Raw genomic sequence first — 16,814 nt, forward strand, 5'->3', positions numbered from 1 at the left:
GGAAGAATGTGTTTTACTGTTGACAAATCATGATACACAAAGAAGAGTCTCAAAGCTGTTGATAAAATTTCTTCTTAACGGAATGCTAGGGAGTCACAATGCCTTTATCATCTGTTCTCTGTTAAAGGGATTCTTCATCTGCTGTGAGTTCAGCTTCTGTTGGTAGAGCACTAACTAGTTATGAACTTTAAAGCCTTTGCAGTTTTACATTTGTAAGATTTCAAATTCAACAGCAGTGAATTACAGCTCACATTCATTGTGTATCATTTCACGTGTTATTCTTTAAAGAAAGATACTTTGAGTGAGCTAGTTTGTAAGTTGCTTTAAGGCTAGTACACCTGTCTGAGATTCAGATTTTTGGAGTAAGTTACCGAGATTCTCTTGTGTTTACTGCAATTATTTGTCCGGTCTAAAGTCTTTAATATCAATAAGGGCTTGGCCTTTTATGAAACATAGACAGCATAACAGTGTTCATTTGTGTCATTTGGAGGTAGGTGATACGTGATTGGGAGCCTGAGATTAATGACTGTAGTAATTGTCTCCACAGGTGGTCCAAAGGAACAGAGTGTTGGACAGTGACTCCTTTCTATGTTCTAGAATAACATTCTTCAAGCACTAACTTTATGTTTTGCAGGTTTTAGGGCAGCAAGTATTCGAGAGCTCACCAGATGCTGGAGATCATACAGTAAAATCAAATGTTGTAATAAATATGTCTTACATGTTTATTATAATTATTATATTATAATACAATAAATTATAATTATAATTTATTACAAGTTTATTATAATTCATCCTTAACAAAATTCCTTCCTTCTTAGTGCTGTGAGGTCTCTGAGGCCAGTCTTCCCTTCCTTGTCTCAGTGATCTCTAATCATAACCCCTCCAGAGTTTGATGTAGGCATTCTTCTGTTGTACACAGATACTAGCAGAGTCTTTGTCTTTCTTTCCACACACATACTTCATATTGCAATTACTTCACTCGTCTTTGGTAGCTTCTCTGTATGTATGTGCTCTGTTGAAACATGACCAAAGACACTGACAGTTCTTTTCTAATTAAAGGTTTGTATTTTCAATTTTGTGTATATATTTGTTGGAGTTAGGGGTTGTGCTTATGAGTACAGTGCCAGAGGATGTCAAGCTAGGCTGTTGGATCCCCTGCTGTAGGTACAGGCAATTGCGTGCTGCCCAACATGAGTGCTGGGAACTGAATTTGAGTCCTTTGCAATATCAGTATATACTCTTAACTACTGTACCATCTTTCCAGCCCCTGGTAGAAGATCTTATATCCTATATATATTTCAGGATAATTTTTGAAGTTGACTAATTTTCCATAAAGAAGATAGAGGAGGAACCTTTGTAAATAATATAAAAAGGTATTCTCACCTAGTCAAATAAAATGTTGCTCTTGCTGACCTAGACAGATATAGTCTCTGCTTGATTTACACTAAGAGTGCTTTGAAATCAACAGTAGAACTGGATTCCCAGATCCCTACCTAGGTGAAAAGCTGCTTCCTGTCAAGGGTTGATTCCCAGCGAGGTCTCTGAGCTGAAACAGCTTATTATTTTTCAGTTTTCTTCTTGGTGAATTTTTGTCATCTTCACTCTTGTGCACTGTGTGTTATCTTCCTTACTGTTCTTCCAATTATGTGGATTGTTCCTTACCCCTGCAGCTACAAACCAGAACTAACTAATGAGGCTGGCTGACCCAAGAGGGGGAGCACAGTGATACGGCATTGGGCTTTGGGTTGACTGTCCTCTTTGTTCTCTAAGGAAGGCCTTATTAAAGGAATTGTGAGTGGTATACTTTATGGTCATGTCATAGAGTCTGTGCAAAAATGTAAAAGCTCTTGGTTTAATTTTTAAATTTTATTTGGTTTCTTATATGTAAATGAAGATCAGGAGCAAATTTGAAGAAATGCAGAGTGAATTGGTGCTAGTCAGCACATCAGAGACAGCGCCCATGGCCTCCCTTTCTTCCAACGCAAATACTGGGACAACACCTGAGATAAAGGAAGACTCGTGCAGCCCGTTCCCTGGTGATGAGAGCAACAAACTAGAAACCGAGTCTGAACTATTACCATTGAACTCTGACAAAATTTTATATCAACCTAATGAACACAGTAGTCAAACTGAACAAGAAAATTGTATTCCAGACTGTGGTGCTGGTGAGAATTGTTGTGCAAAAACAGACGCATGCCCAGAAAACACTGAACAAGTAGATGACTTTCCTGCTGGAGACTTTGCAAAACAAGTGTCAAAAACAAGTGACCCAGAACAGACGGTAACACAGATACTAGCAGAGTTAGGGTCACCTGAATTTACAGAAGCCAGTAATCCAAAGACTTCCTCAGCAAGCCTCTATGATACGGACTGCACCAGGAAACTCATTTCTCAGATAAAGACTGTTCCAGCATCAGATGATTTGTTGGGAGAAATCGAATCTGAGCTCTTATCTGCAGAGTTTACAGAGGAACACCAAGTCCCAAATGGAGTGAATAAAGGGGAGCACGCCTTAGCCATGTTTGAGAAGTGTGTGCACAGCAAGTACCTGCAGCAGGAGCTCACTATTAAAGAGTAAGTCTAGTGCTGTGGGAAGAAACAGGGGCAGGCTGCATTTTCTGTAAGGAAAGTAGCCTCTTTCTCCTTTTCATTTCATTTCATTTTAGGCTGAGGGTGTGGCCAGTGGTAAGGAGCTTGCCTAATAGGGCTGATTGACCAGAAAGAAAAAAAATTTTTTTTTAAATATCTGATGTTTGAATCAACAAAGTTGAATATTTAGGCTTGCTAACAAAACTAGCTGCTCTTACATTTCTCATCTTCTTACCTTTTCTTCTGTAGACAGAATTAGAAATAGTTTATCCTTAAACTACAATCACTCGATTGTAAAGACATGCTCTGAAGGCATCATTGGGTGTGGGGTTTTGTTCTTATATGACTGGTATTTTATTATAAAGAGGTTTCTTGAGAGTATTATATATTCATAGGTGTCTACATCTAATCTGTAGATAGATACTATTCCATATCTCATTTCCCTTTTTTGCCATATTTATATTGCCATTTTATATTTAGGTTAATTAAAGAAAATAAGGATCATCAGGAACTCATCTTAAATATTTGCTCAGAAAAAGACAGTTTAAGAGAAGAACTGAAAAAAAGAACAGAAACAGAGAAGCAACATATGAACATAATTAAACAGGTAAAAAAATAAGTCTTTCAAGACCATACTAAAATTTATAAAGTAAACTTCTGAATAAGACAGTGTAGTGAATTAAAGCACGTCAAATGCGGGACACCACTTCATATGTAAAGCATTGGAATGACTGAATCGTCTTATATAAGTAATGACTTGATAACTGTTCCAAATAGGACACATTTTTTGCCCAAACCATGAAAAAGGTCTGATTTGGTTTAATTTCTTACCAATTAAGGGAAGATATACGTAACAGTAGTAATGTTTCTGGACGTATCTGTCTAGCCTTGGGGTCTTTTTCTCCTTTATGCTCTAGTATGGTTTCATTCTCAATGTTCTTTGAGTTCTGCTGTGAAGGTCAGGCCATGCTAACTGGAGTCCATAGCCAGACTTTCCTTCTTCCTCTCTCTTTTAATGGGTGTGTTTGCTGCATGGATGGACAGGCAAGTACTTAGGTTGGTAACAGCAAAAGCCGCTCTTGGTTTTTCTGAGCTTTCTTTTTTTTGCTCTGTGGACAAGGTGTGAGTGTCCTGTGCCGAGGTGGCAGAATGTAGCACTGGCATGTTCTTGTGTGGGCATCACAAGGTACACTTGAACTAAGAGTGCTGAGACAGTAGGGGATGCAGTCTTGGAGCGTGCCTACGGCCCATCATTTGCACAAGCATGACTATCTCCTGTTATTTCCTAGAAAGCTGTGTGATGAAAACAGCAAACACTGTATAATAAAAATTAAACCAAGTTTTCAGTTACTTGTGTTTCAATACGTATTTATTATACCTTTACAAAATGGAAGGAGACTGTAAGCTGTTGTGTACAGTAGTTAATTGTGATTTTTATGTGCTCCAGGTCCCACATGTAGCCAAACTAAAAGGCTAAAGCCTGTGAGGGAACCTGAGCAATAGTCAGGATAGATATTTTGTATTCTTCCATTGTTTGTATTAATTGTATCATTGGTCTGTTTGGTACAGCTAAAAACTATAACCTGGAAATCATTCCTTTTACAGTTAGAATTAAGAATAGAGGAACTGAATAAAGAAATTAAAGCTTCCCGAGATCAGCTCGTAGCACAGGATGTCACAGCTAAAAACACAATCCAGCAGATCCACAAAGAGATGAGCCAGCGGATGGACCAGGTATTCATATCTCTGTTAATCTGGTAGTTTGGTACATGTTTGTTAGAGAACAGCAGTTCGGCTGTTGTGACTCTGGTGGTATTCATACACAGCTTTTAAAGGAAGCCAAGGACAAGGAGGGGGTACTTAGCTGGGAAGACTGCTTGCCAGTCTTACAGAAGTCAGGAGTTTGCATTGTAGCATCCAGTCAGGTCCAATACCCTTTTGTAACCTCCAGGGGCATTCACATGCATGTGCTGAGACAGAGATACACAAATATAAATACAAAAATAAATCATAAACAGTGCTAAGGCAATCATAAATACATGCTATGACAAAATGAGTCACCTCTTTACCTGTCTCCAGTCCCTTCTTACTTCTTTTCTTTGTTCCATTGGTAATTATTGACATTTTGTTATATCACATATACCCGTACTATGACACCTGACACCTACTTGCATGTACATGTTTTCACTAGCCCCTTTTGTATTACTACAACAAAGTGCTTGAGTCTAAGATATTCTGTACAAAAACAGAAGCATATTTATGTTATAGTTCTGGAGGTTCAAGGGCAGGACAACCCAGAGAGAGTAGTTGTGTTAGATGACTCCTGGTGACCAGAAACGAGACTTCATTCTCTCTTTCCAAGTGTCTACCTACCGATCCTGCCAGCCGAACCCCACTGCAAGTGTGAGGATACAGGAACTTGTTAATGTGGACCCCAATGGATGGTCCTCTTCCTGAGGCCCAGAGTGGCACAGAAACTGGCAAGGAAGTGTATGTGGAGAAGAAGGGAAATATATATACATAAAAACCACACCAACCAAAGTAAAAAGAGTAAGAAAGGGCCAGGCACTTAGTACAAAAGTATGTGCCCACACTGCAGGGAATAGTGTTTATCTGTAGATGTTTTCATGTGAAAATATTTTTTATTAACGCTAGGTAATGTTTTCTTTCAAAGGCCAATAAGAAATGTGAAGAGGCCCGTCAGGAAAAGGAAGCGATGGTAATGAAGTATGTGAGAGGTGAGAAGGAATCTCTAGACCTTCGAAAAGAGAAAGAAACACTTGAGAGAAAACTTAGAGATGCAAATAAGGAATTGGAGAAAAACACTAACAAAATTAAGCAGCTTTCTCAGGAGAAAGGGCGGCTGCAGCAACTCTATGAATCCAAGGTATAATTTGTGCCTAATCTGAAGGTCATGCCTCTTTCCCTAGTCACACAGTGGTGTAGGACTGAAACATTCGGACAGAAAGTGCTTTTTATTAGCTGACTGACATGTGTGTTTTAGGTGTCACTTAAACCCTGCTTATAGAAAGGTTTTTCTTAATTATTTTTAAAACTTTCTTCTAAGCCGGGCGGTGGTGGCGCACGCCTTTAATCCCAGCACTCGGGAGGCAGAGGCAGGTGGATCTCTGTGAGTTCGAGGCCAGCCTGGTCTACAAGAGCTAGTTCCAAGACTGGAACCAAAAAGCTACAGAGAAACCCTGTCTTGAAAATAAAATTTAAAAAAAAAAAAAAAACAAAAAAAAAACAAAAAAAACTCTCTTCTATAACCCGTTGGAAAAATTAGTTTGTATCTCAAAAAATTGTTTTGCTAAAATATGTACATATTAGTGTCAGCTGTGAATAATAGCTTTAAAATCAAAAGTAGAATTTGACCAGAATCTGTTTTTTTTTTTTTTTTTAATTTAATACATTTTCCTCATGCAGTGCTAGGGATTGGGTTTAGGGCATCATACAGGCCAGACAAGGCCACTACTGCTGAGCGCATCTCCAGACCTGGCCAGAATCTTAGGCAATGCTTAGTTTACCATAGACTAGAACTTATATTTTTCTTAATGAAAAATTTATTCTAGAGTTGTCCTAGAAGGTTGAATAGCTGAAGCCAAGGCTATTCAGAGCTCTTGCTATTGTCTTTTAGTTTGGAAATGTTGATATTGTCCTCAGGGATTCTAGCAGAACCAGCTCAATCATTTTTTTACTTTACTGCCAGGCAGTTAAGAAGAATCAGAGTGTGTTTGTCTTCTTCTGTATCCACTGGCTAAACTAGGTAATAATTGTCCTCGAGTCTACTAATTTGATTTAGAGTTTTATTACTCTCTTATTGAACCTTAAATCAGCTTTATGGCCTGTGGGCCATAGTGTACCCACCCTTGAATTATTGTGTTATGCACAAGGGTATAAAGACGCACAGTTGATTGTTTAAATGAAGAATGACCTAATGTGCTTTTAGGAAGGTGAGACGTCTAGACTCATCAGAGAAACAGACAAGTTAAAGGAAGAGATCAGCTCTTACGTCATTAAAGTCAAGTGGGCACAAAACAAGTTAAAGGCTGAAATGGATTCACACAAGGTGAGTGTGGCCATGCAGTGGGGTAGCCATGAACACTGAAGGCAAGTTTGCAAGCAGCTAACGAGTCCTAGAACTTTCCTTAGTGACTCCTGCGGGGTGAATTGGATCTGAATGTTGGGTCATCATAAGAAAAGGATTTTCTGCCCAGGCTTAGAATAATTTTATAATTCAGAGTTTACAACACCTAAATTTGCCATGTTATTTAATCTTTTTATTTTATTTTTTTGATACTCAAATCTGAGGGCAAGGAAACTTCAATATATGTTATTGGAATTAAAATGAGGAAATTTAAAATATCTTAAGATTCTCATAATTAAAAATACATGTTCATATGTAAATAGCTTATCTGTTTTCATAAATATTTTATTTCTTTTATGCTGGCAAAAACCAATGTATGTGCATGAATGCACATGTAGTGCTAGGCTAATTACCCTGTCACTGACTACTTGCTTCAAATACCATTTTATTTATAAATTAATATAATGAAATGGAGTAATAAAGTCCAGTAACTGGTAATGTAGCTAAAACACAAATAGAGTTGTCTTTGGAGAAATAAAAATCTGCAGATGATAAAATAATGGTAAAAATCAGCTTTTAAATGTGGCTTAAGTAGGAGGGTGGTGTTATGGAAATAGTGTGTCATTTTCCAAGTTTTTATTTATTTATTTTTCTAAATGCAAGCATGTATTTTATTGCAATTTTAATAAGAAAGATTGTCTCAAAATTCATACCCCTTTATTTGAAAGTAATAGATTGATATTTGATTGGTATCATTTGATAATTGTATGATTCTGGACCATAAGTAATCCTAATTTTAAAAACTGCTTTATCTGTATATGTATTTGTATGTTCATGCATGTGTATATGTGTGTCTGTGTGTAAGCATGACAGGTAGGCCTGCTCTTTTTTTTAAAAATTATTTATTTATTAAAAATTTTTACCTTTTCTCTTCCTCCCATTTCAAAAATAGGCTTAATGATGCTGTCTAAAACATAATTTCAGGTTGCCTTCTTGTTGTCGTTATTTATTATTTGTTTTGTTTTTGTTTTTTTGAGACAGTTTCTCTGTGTGTAGTCCTGGCTGTAGATCAGGCTGGTCTCGAACTCAGAGATCTGTCTGCCTCTGCCTCCCAAGTGCTAGGATTAAGGCGTGTACCACTACTGCCTGGCCAGATAGCCTTATTAAGGATTACCAAGTCAATAAAGTTTTTAATTACCTTTGGATGCTTGTATGTTAGTGTCAGAAAGTTGTAGGTAGTATGTAGGTAGTGGCCAAAGGTAGGTTAGTAGTGAGGGTGTGGGAAACTACCAAGAACTCCCAGAAGCCAGTGGGGCAACCTGACTCATTCAACTACTCGAGATTTTCCTTGTACTCTGGGTTATGTGGTAAGAAATTAAAATCTGAAATTCATAATTACTAGCTGCCTGAGTTGTTTTAGGTTCTGAGCACAATGCTTAATCATTTCTAATGTCTGTGGCACTTTCTTTTCCTCTGTCTATATTCCTAAGAGAGCATCTTAAGGTCTTTTGGAATATTGGCATTAAACGTGCATATCTGTAAGTCCTGAATGTTTAAGACAGGTTGTGAGAGACTTCTAACGGCAGCATTGAGAGGGAAAACCAGGTAGTTTAGAGAAGTGACTGAAGGCTGATTCCTGTGAGCTGACGTGATGTAGATTAACAAGTTAGAACATAAAAATACTAAGCATATTGACCTGCTGCATGTAAACTTTGTGTTTACTCGTTTTCTTTTAAGTAAGGCCTTTGGTTTAGCCAGCCAGCATTAGCCCTGTGTACAGCACTGTGTTAGGCAATGCGGAGATGTAAGTGTCAGGAGATAGCCTTTGCTTTCAGAGTGTCTGCACCAGGGCTCTCTCTGGTCAGCTTGTTCTGTGCATCTTTCTACTGGCTGGGAGATGGAAACTGAGTCAAGATTTAGTGGTAATCTGGCAGTGTGGGAAACCACTCAGATGGAACAAGAGACAGAAGTGGCTTTGTAAACTTTCCTGGTCCCTGCTTCAATCTTAGATACAAACATTGGGATACTGTGGGTTCTGAATCTGTTGTGAGCAGTAGCCTGTTCAGCCCTCCAGAGCATGTTACCAGACTTGAAGTCTAAACTGTGTGTGTATCTGATATCCAGGTCAAGATCAGACTACAGAAATTATTACTTCCCCCACGCTCCTTTGTGGGTTTAACTAAAATTATTTCTCCAGTATCTAGTCCTTTAAAACAAAAGGTTTTTTTTTTTTTAATTTTGAATGTAGTGAATAATGAAGAAAGACTTTCCACACTGTACCTCATGTACTTGCTTATCTGTCTGATTGACATGGTCTCACTTGCCTGACCTCAGAATAAGATCTCACTGGAGCATAGGTATGGCTGGCAATAGATATGATCATGGCCCTTTGGCAGCATGGTTAGCTGTGTTGGGTGCTTGCCAGGCAGTTCTGCCCCCAAAAGCTAGCATTCTGGAGTGGTGTCTTCAAGCAGCATCTACAGAGACGGGCAGGATGCAAGAGAACTCACCCTGGAGGCCTTTGCGACTGGCACTGTTGTGTGTGTTCTGTCTGCTCCACTGCCTAAAGCCAGGGCCTGTGCTGCCCGTGCTGCCTCGTCCTCATGGGCTGTCAGGCTCATTAGTGAGAGTTGGAAACTTCTGACGGTGTCCCACTTCCTAAGCTGCCATCTGTTTGTTCCATAGCTTTACGCTTGATTGCGCTCTTGCACTGTGGGATAGCAAGACCTGGACATATCCTTCCACCTTAAACTAAAAATGTTCCCAAAATACAGAAACTGAAAGGTAAAAGAAAAGAAAACCTATGTACACACAAAGGAGAAAAATAACAAAACTATGTGAAGGTTTTCAGACTTGAGACAAAAGACAGTATAAGATAGTAATCCCTTTCTGAAATAGATGAGCTTATTGCCAGGCTTCTGGCTGCAGCACAAGGAGAGGAACTGAAACCAGGCCCAGCACCTTTCTGGATTGAGGATATAGAGTGCAAAGTATGGAGGACAGGAGGACGGGGTTCAGACATGCAAAACTAGTAGAGCCAACAACCTCTGAAGTCCTCACAAGGGCCAGGAAATAAATGTTCCTGTGGACACCAGCCAAAGTGCATGGACTCCCAGCACACAGGGCATTAAGTGGCCCTCAGCAAGGTACGACTTTAGTGGTGAGGGTCATTTTACTTGAAATAAGCTTGCTTAAAAGCTATGTAATTTAGCCATGCACTAAAACGAATTATAAAATATCTTCAAGTGATTTTCACTGTGTTTGACACCTAATGAAAAATTACCAGCATGCAAAGAAACAGAAAATTGTGGTCCATAGAACAAGAGGATCAGTCAATAGGAACAGATCCAAAATGACTCCTAGTATAGAATGGTAGACAAGGATGTTAAAGTAGACTCCAAGGAGATAAACAAAGGCTTGAGTCAGATAAGAGGAGACATGAATGCTATTTAAAGTTAATATTGAAACAGTGTTCATGATGAAAACATTGTGTAGAATCAACAGAAGATGAAATACTGCAGAAGACAAAATCATTGGATTAAACAGCAGGAGAGAGGCTGGGGGTTTAGCTCAGTTGATAGTTATGCATGAAGCCCTAGATTCAATCCCTAGTGGTGCATGCCTGTGATCCCAGCACTTAGACAGTGTGCATGCCTGTGATCCCAGCACTTAGGCAGTGTTCAGCGTTATCCTGAGCTACCTAGCAAGTTTGAGTCCAGCCTAGGCTGCATGAAACTTTTCTCAAAACAACAAAAATCCAGCAGCTTCTTGAGTAATTCCCAAATATATACCTTCTACATGTAACACTAACGCCTATGTTCGACTGCATTCTTTCTACCTGATATCTTCAATAATTTAGTGTCTTAAACTGATAAATTGTTTCTTCCCTCCATTACCTCCCTCCTCTGTCACCTCCTTATCTGAATAGATGATGACCCAATCTTTTAGTTGCTCATTTCAAAAGGCTGTGTTCAGCCTCATTTCTCTCAGCATATCCAGCCTCTCATCTTACGCCTTTTAAGTCTGCATTTACCAACACCTCACTGGAACTGTTTAGACAGTCTGTAGGCTCTGAACCCTTCTTCTAAACTTTGTTGTTTTATTTTTATTCCTTAGAGTCGAATATAATGAACATGCCCTTTACTTACATATTTTATTTTATTTTTTTTATTTAGCTTCATTAGTAGATTGTCAGTTTCATGGGGGTAGAGATATTTGTTTGGTTATACAGCCATTTTGCTTGAGAATAGAACAGTGTCTGTAAAGGCTGGGGAGATGGTTCAGTGGGACACAGTGCTTGCTGTGCAAATGAGACCTGAGTTCAGATTCCCAAAAACCCATGTAGTAAGGGCACTCCTGTGGTGAAATGGGGGCTGAGACAGGAGCATCTCTAGAAACTTGTAGGCTAGCTAGCCTGGTGCATGCAGCTGCAGCAAGGTGGACAGCAAGGGCTGACAGCTGCTGAGGTTGTCCTCTGACCTCTGCATACATACACACACAGGCATACAAGGTTTAACAAAAAGGAACAGTGCCTGGAAGTGCTCAGTTGCTAGGCAGATCAGAAGAGGGCGCCAGACCTCTTTACAGGTGAGCCACCATGTGGTTGCTGGGAATTGAACTCAGGACCTTTGGAAGAGCAGGCAATGCTCTTAACCACTGAGCCATCTCTCCAGCCCTGCTAGGTAGATCAGATACAGTAAGCATCCTTAACCTATACCCAATATGACTTTTCAAAACTTTATTCAAATGTTCATTTAATTAGTAACATTTATTTGGTACACCGGAATCTCACTTGCTGGTTTTAGAGTATTGAAATGGTCCAGAACTATATGTCAGCTGTGTCTTAGTTCTGCTATTGAAGATGCAGAACCACAATTGTTACCTAGTCTGAGATTCTTTAATCTTCAGATTATTGAATTATTTCTAGTTTAAAGGTTGCTAGGTTTTAACATATGGCCACTTACTTAAAAGACCAGTAGCTCAAGGAAGATAAGTTAATGCTTAATTATGGTATCTGTTGTTAAATGACACATGAAGTAGTGTGTGGAGCCTAGATGCAGTGCGGATGTTGAGGAGAGAAAGGTACAGCTGCTCCAAGTGTAAGAACAAAAGGAGAACAGTAAAGGGACAGGATGCCGACCTGCCTAGAGCAGAGGTTGCTGCCTGGCGTCTCTTCATAGATGCAGTAGGTTTTCTCTCCACCATGCCAGAACACGGGAGAAGGCCTAAGGAAGGTCTTTCGGGGTCATACGTTTGCACTGTAGCAGGAAAGGCATGGCCGGCACTTTGAAGGGCCTGGTCACATTGCATCTCGGCCAGGAAGCTGGGAGAGCTCACCCTCTGGTGAGCAGAAAGCCAACAAAGAGCAGTGATACAGAAGAGAGTGTTTTCAATGGGAATGGGGCAAGGGGTGTTTGAAGAGTCAAGTGGTCAGGACTAGAACATGTGAGTAAAGAGTAAGAATGAGAAAAAAGCAACTGGATTTAATGGGAGTAATCCCTAAAAATCCTGTGTGAAGAATTGCCATTTTAGTAGAGAGGTAGAAACAGACTGTATTTAGTAGCATTGTTCAGTCAAAAGGGAGCTTCAAATCGATGTTAGACTCTCTGGGATGTGCAAAGAACCACTGAACACCCTGCTTTTCTTACCACCTTAGCCATTTTGAGGAATTTGGTGAAAACTGTCCATTTTAACTTATTTATTGTCCATCAGTTAACTGTGCTGATCATTTTCACTTTGTCAGACACAAACACTACTGCTAGACCCTTGCTTAGCCCTAGTCTAGTGCTCCAGCAGTGTCTTAATCACTGCTCTATTGCTGCGATTGGGGTCGCCTCAAAGTTTCAGAGCGTTAGTCCCTTATCATGGCAGGAAATGTGGAGACCTGCAGACAGACATGGTGCTGGAGAGGGGCTGGGGTTCTGTATCTATATCTGGATCCTCAGGCAGCAGCAAGGAAGAGTGAGCAGCCTCTCAAAGCCCACCCCCAGGTGGAATACTTCCTCCAGGAAGGCCACACCTCTAATAATGCCCCTCCGTAAGTCTCTAGGGGCCATTCTCATGCAAACCACCACAGCAGGACTTTGCTGTCACTGTTCTTCACCTCACTGTGGTTAATTTTGTCTCATCACTTTGTCGCTACAGGACACCAAAGATAAACTCAAAGAAACAACTACAAAATTAACACAGGCAAAGGAAGAAGCTGAGCAGATCCGGCAAAACTGTCAGGATATGATAAAAACATATCAGGTATATTTCCTTTTTGAAACAGACTAATTATCAGAACTCTGTTTTCACAACTTTATCCACCAAATTTGAAGTGTACATGGATTTCTTAAGGCAGTTAAGGTAGCTGGCCTGGTGGGGAAAATGCTTGCCCGCCCAAGCAAGCATGAGGACTGGAGCACCCACATAAAAAGCTGGGTTTGGCAGCATGCATCTGTAACCTTGGCTTTGTCTGGGTGAAGAAAGATGGGACGGGCAGATCTGTGGAGCTTACTGGCCAGCCAATTGGCCAAATCAGTCAATTTGAGGTTGTGTGATATCCTGTCTCAAAAATAAGGTATGGGGGGGGGAGCAATTGAGGAAGACTTGCTGTCACCTCTGGCCTCCATGGGAACATGGGCACACAATTGCACCACATATGCAGCACAGACTAATCTTATTAGAGATCTTTTCATCAAAAAAAATCATAGAAAATGTCAAAATAATTAAGAATAAATTAAGGTAACTGAGGGAAGAAACACTAAATTATTGAAGATGTCAGGTATAAAGAATGCAGTCGAACATGGGCGTTGGTGTTATATGTAGAAGTTATATATTTGGGAATCACTTAGGAAACTGCTGGATTTTTGTCGTTTTGAGAAAATAAGAGCGAAGAAATGCACAACTTAAAACACTCTTCTGTATTATGTTGTGATTCCAAAGTGCACTGTTCTTGTTTCTGCAAAGTTAACATTTAAAATTCTTCAATGCATTCTTCAAATTTAACTGTACAATCTACTGCACAATTAGTAAACTTGTTTGCAAAGCTTTGTTCATTTTTAAAGTGTACATTTTATTGTTTTTACATTAGGAGTCAGAAGAAATTAAGTCAAATGAGCTTGATGCAAAGCTCAGAGTTACAAAAGGAGAACTTGAAAAACAAATGCAAGAAAAATCTGACCAACTAGAGGTGAGGAGTTAGTTCTTCTGGGTTGTATCATGAATATACGTTAGATTGCATAATGAGAAAAGGAATGGAGTATTCATTACTGTCTGCATCCAAGACCTTTATAGAAGAAGCCGGAAAAAAGCTGGTAGTGCTCATGTGTTGCATTAGGTTTGTGTCTTTTCCAGATGCATCATGCCAAAATAAAGGAGTTGGAAGATTTGAAGAGGACATTTAAGGAAGGCATGGATGAGCTCCGGACACTGAGGACAAAGGTAATCAAATCTTCAGGCCTACCTTAGAGTTGGGGTAAATAACTTTCACTTAGAATTTACTCTGATTTTTAAAGTGTCAGGGAAGGAATACTTAAAGTTCTTTAAAATAAAAGAACTCAGGAGAAAAAAATAACATTTTCCCAGCAATGTTGTTGAGCTGAAGTGCTGTTAGTCACTGGAAGTACTTTGCCATGCAATCCTGTCAGAGCACACTTGAGGTGTCTGCACCTTACATGTGGAGCTAAGGACAGTAAAGCAGCATGGGTGGACCTCTTGATGCATAAAATATTCTTTAAGACAGACTACTTCTGGCTGTATTTAACAGCAAGATATCTATCATTGTAGTTTCTAACGTTAGTGAATTCCATGTTTATAGCCTTTGTTGTTAGAGTAACTGTCCTTTCAGTATTCATGTGCTGTCTCTACATGTGGCTCATTTATGTAGAAATAGGGTTTGTGCAGTGTCTTCCTGTTCTGTCAGCTGTTCCCAGCTGGGATGGCCGGGCAGGTTGTTCCTCAGATCAGCAGGTGGGGGCAGTAAAGCAGCTTCCTATCATCTCACCAGCACTGTAGCATTATCTCGGGGTGCTGTGGGTCTGTCTGTCTGAGGCAGCTCATCAGAGTGTGAAGGTCTGTGCTGCAGCTTGACTGTGATCATTTTACAGGCGAAATGTCTAGAAGATGAACGTTTGAGAACTGAAGATGAATTATCAAAATACAGGGAAATTATTAATCGTCAGAAAGCTGAAATTCAGAATTTACTAGACAAACTGAAAATGACAGATCAGGTACAAGAGGAGCTTCAAAGGTATGAACTGAGTGACGAGCCGTTAATGCTGTCTCCAGATAGCATCTTTAAGTACAGCTACCATGTCAAAGAAGAACAATTTTTATAGTTCTAGTTGACAGTTCTTCAGTTTGTGTCTTTGGACGTTTTACATTGTCTTTAGCTTCTAAAGTCAAATTAAAGTTTATATTTCATAGACACTGACAGGAATCATTCATAGATGGGGTGAACTTTGTCTGTCTAGCTTCACAGCTGTCCCTCTTCTGAAAGAGAGGCCTGGATCTGTACCCAGTCTTTACCTTTGCATGTCTGTGGCTTCAGGTCAGAGCTGGCATCATTCCTTGACATCTCAAAAGCATTTAAACTTGACTCCCATGTCATCCAACAGAGCCTGGGTTCAGGTTACATTTGTATTATCTGTGCTGCCTGTCTCCATGAGGAAGTGCTCCTTGCCCTCACGGCTGCCTTCCTCAGCTAGGCTACAGTGTACCTGTGACTGACTGGCCTGTCCCCTCTCAGGCCTCCTCTCTCCTGAGTTGCACTGCTTTCTCCCTCCTAGCCTGTGATCAGTTACAGGAAACAGAGGAGCTGTTGGTGACTCTTTTTCACTTTCTTGTGCTCAGTTCTTTGAGCTGCTGGCATTGACAGCCACTGTCTCTTGTCATTGTACCTGAAATGGTCCTACCCTGAGTTGGATTATTCCTTCTGCTGTGGGTCCTATGATTCCTTTATCTATTGTCTATCTAATGACTTTCTTTTTATACATTTATATTCTTTTAGCACTTTTGTGTGTTTGAATGTTTACCTGCCTGTATGTGTGGGCATTACATGCATGCCTGTTACCTTTGGAGGCCAGAAGAGAGAGTGAGGTCTCTGGAACTGGAGTTACAGATTGTTATGAGCCACCATGTTGGTGCTGGAGACCAAACCTGGATGTCTGCAAGAGCAGCCAGTGATCTCAAGCGCTGCCTCATCTCTCCAGCCCCTGGAAACAGACGGCTGTTTAGAGCACAGCCACAATGATCCACTGAGTTTTGCCTGTGGCTGATTTCACAGTGCAGTGACAAAGTACATCTGAGGCAAACAGCAAACAGCAGCTGCAGCAACAGCATAGCTCAGAAACCTGCTTGCTCGTTCACAGGATGGTGGTCACACATACCGAGCTCAAGCAGCCTGCTCGGTGTGTCCTCACGCTCCTGTCATTGGCCTGCTGCTAGAGAAGCTCTTTGAAAGCAGGCCCTGCTAGCCGTGCTCACTTACTTTACCTTCACAACTCTTCCCTCAGCATATGAGCGTGTCAGGAATGTTTGAGTGGATGCATGATTACAAGTACCTCTGTGTAAAGCTTTAATTTAATGTTTTTTAATAGCTTACTTAAGTTTTCTAATATATAAACTTTGTTTTTTAGTGGTAAACAAGAAATCGAACATTTGAAGGAAGAAATGGAAAGCCTTAATTCTTTGATTAATGACCTACAGAAAGACATCGAAGGCAGCAGGAAAAGGGAGTCTGAGCTCCTGCTGTTCACGGAGAAGCTCACTAGTAAGAATGCACAGCTGCAGTCTGAGTCCTCCTCTCTGCAGTCACAAGTGGATAGCCTCTCCTGCAGCGAGAGTCAGCTGCAAAGCCAGTGCGAGCAAATGACACAGGCGAATGCTAACTTGGTGAGGATAGTGCACATTTTGTTTTCCTCTGTGTATGTCTGTGCACCATATAGTTCTGTGCAGAGGTCAGCAGAGAGTGATGTTCCTCTGTCCACTGGAAGAGCAGCCAGTGCTCTTAACTACTGAGTCATCTCTCTCCAGCCCCCAGAGTTAGTTTTCAAAACAACATAGCAGGAAGTACAGGTTGCATTTCTCTTACAATATCAAAGTATACTGTAATTAGGTTTAGGTTCTTTTAGTAATACCTGGTAATTTTAAATTT

At 40.2% G+C, this 16,814-nt stretch overlaps 1 protein-coding gene across 3 annotated transcripts in view; it reads left to right on the plus strand.

The window, feature by feature from the left end:
- Ccdc186 (coiled-coil domain containing 186) overlaps positions 1 to 16,814 on the plus strand; it is a 32,661-nt gene that overhangs the window by 5,965 nt on the left and 9,882 nt on the right. For 2 of the 3 annotated variants that reach the window (XM_050146156.1, XM_050146166.1), the window contains 10 exons: positions 1,895 to 2,574; positions 3,070 to 3,196; positions 4,195 to 4,323; positions 5,264 to 5,476; positions 6,539 to 6,658; positions 12,821 to 12,925; positions 13,752 to 13,850; positions 14,015 to 14,101; positions 14,767 to 14,909; positions 16,297 to 16,552. In XM_050146156.1, coding sequence (XP_050002113.1) covers positions 1,916 to 2,574; positions 3,070 to 3,196; positions 4,195 to 4,323; positions 5,264 to 5,476; positions 6,539 to 6,658; positions 12,821 to 12,925; positions 13,752 to 13,850; positions 14,015 to 14,101; positions 14,767 to 14,909; positions 16,297 to 16,552 — 1,938 coding nt within the window. In that variant the 5' untranslated portion in view covers positions 1,895 to 1,915. Of the gene's footprint in view, positions 1 to 1,888; positions 2,575 to 3,069; positions 3,197 to 4,194; positions 4,324 to 5,263; positions 5,477 to 6,538; positions 6,659 to 12,820; positions 12,926 to 13,751; positions 13,851 to 14,014; positions 14,102 to 14,766; positions 14,910 to 16,296; positions 16,553 to 16,814 lie in introns of those variants that run through there. The other variant, XM_050146148.1, reaches the window with a different exon arrangement.

Source organism: Alexandromys fortis, unplaced genomic scaffold, assembly GCF_014885135.2.
Source record: "Alexandromys fortis isolate MF-2015 unplaced genomic scaffold, M_Fortis_MF-2015_v1.1 scaffold_16, whole genome shotgun sequence".
NCBI classification, from domain to species: Eukaryota; Metazoa; Chordata; class Mammalia; order Rodentia; family Cricetidae; genus Alexandromys; species Alexandromys fortis.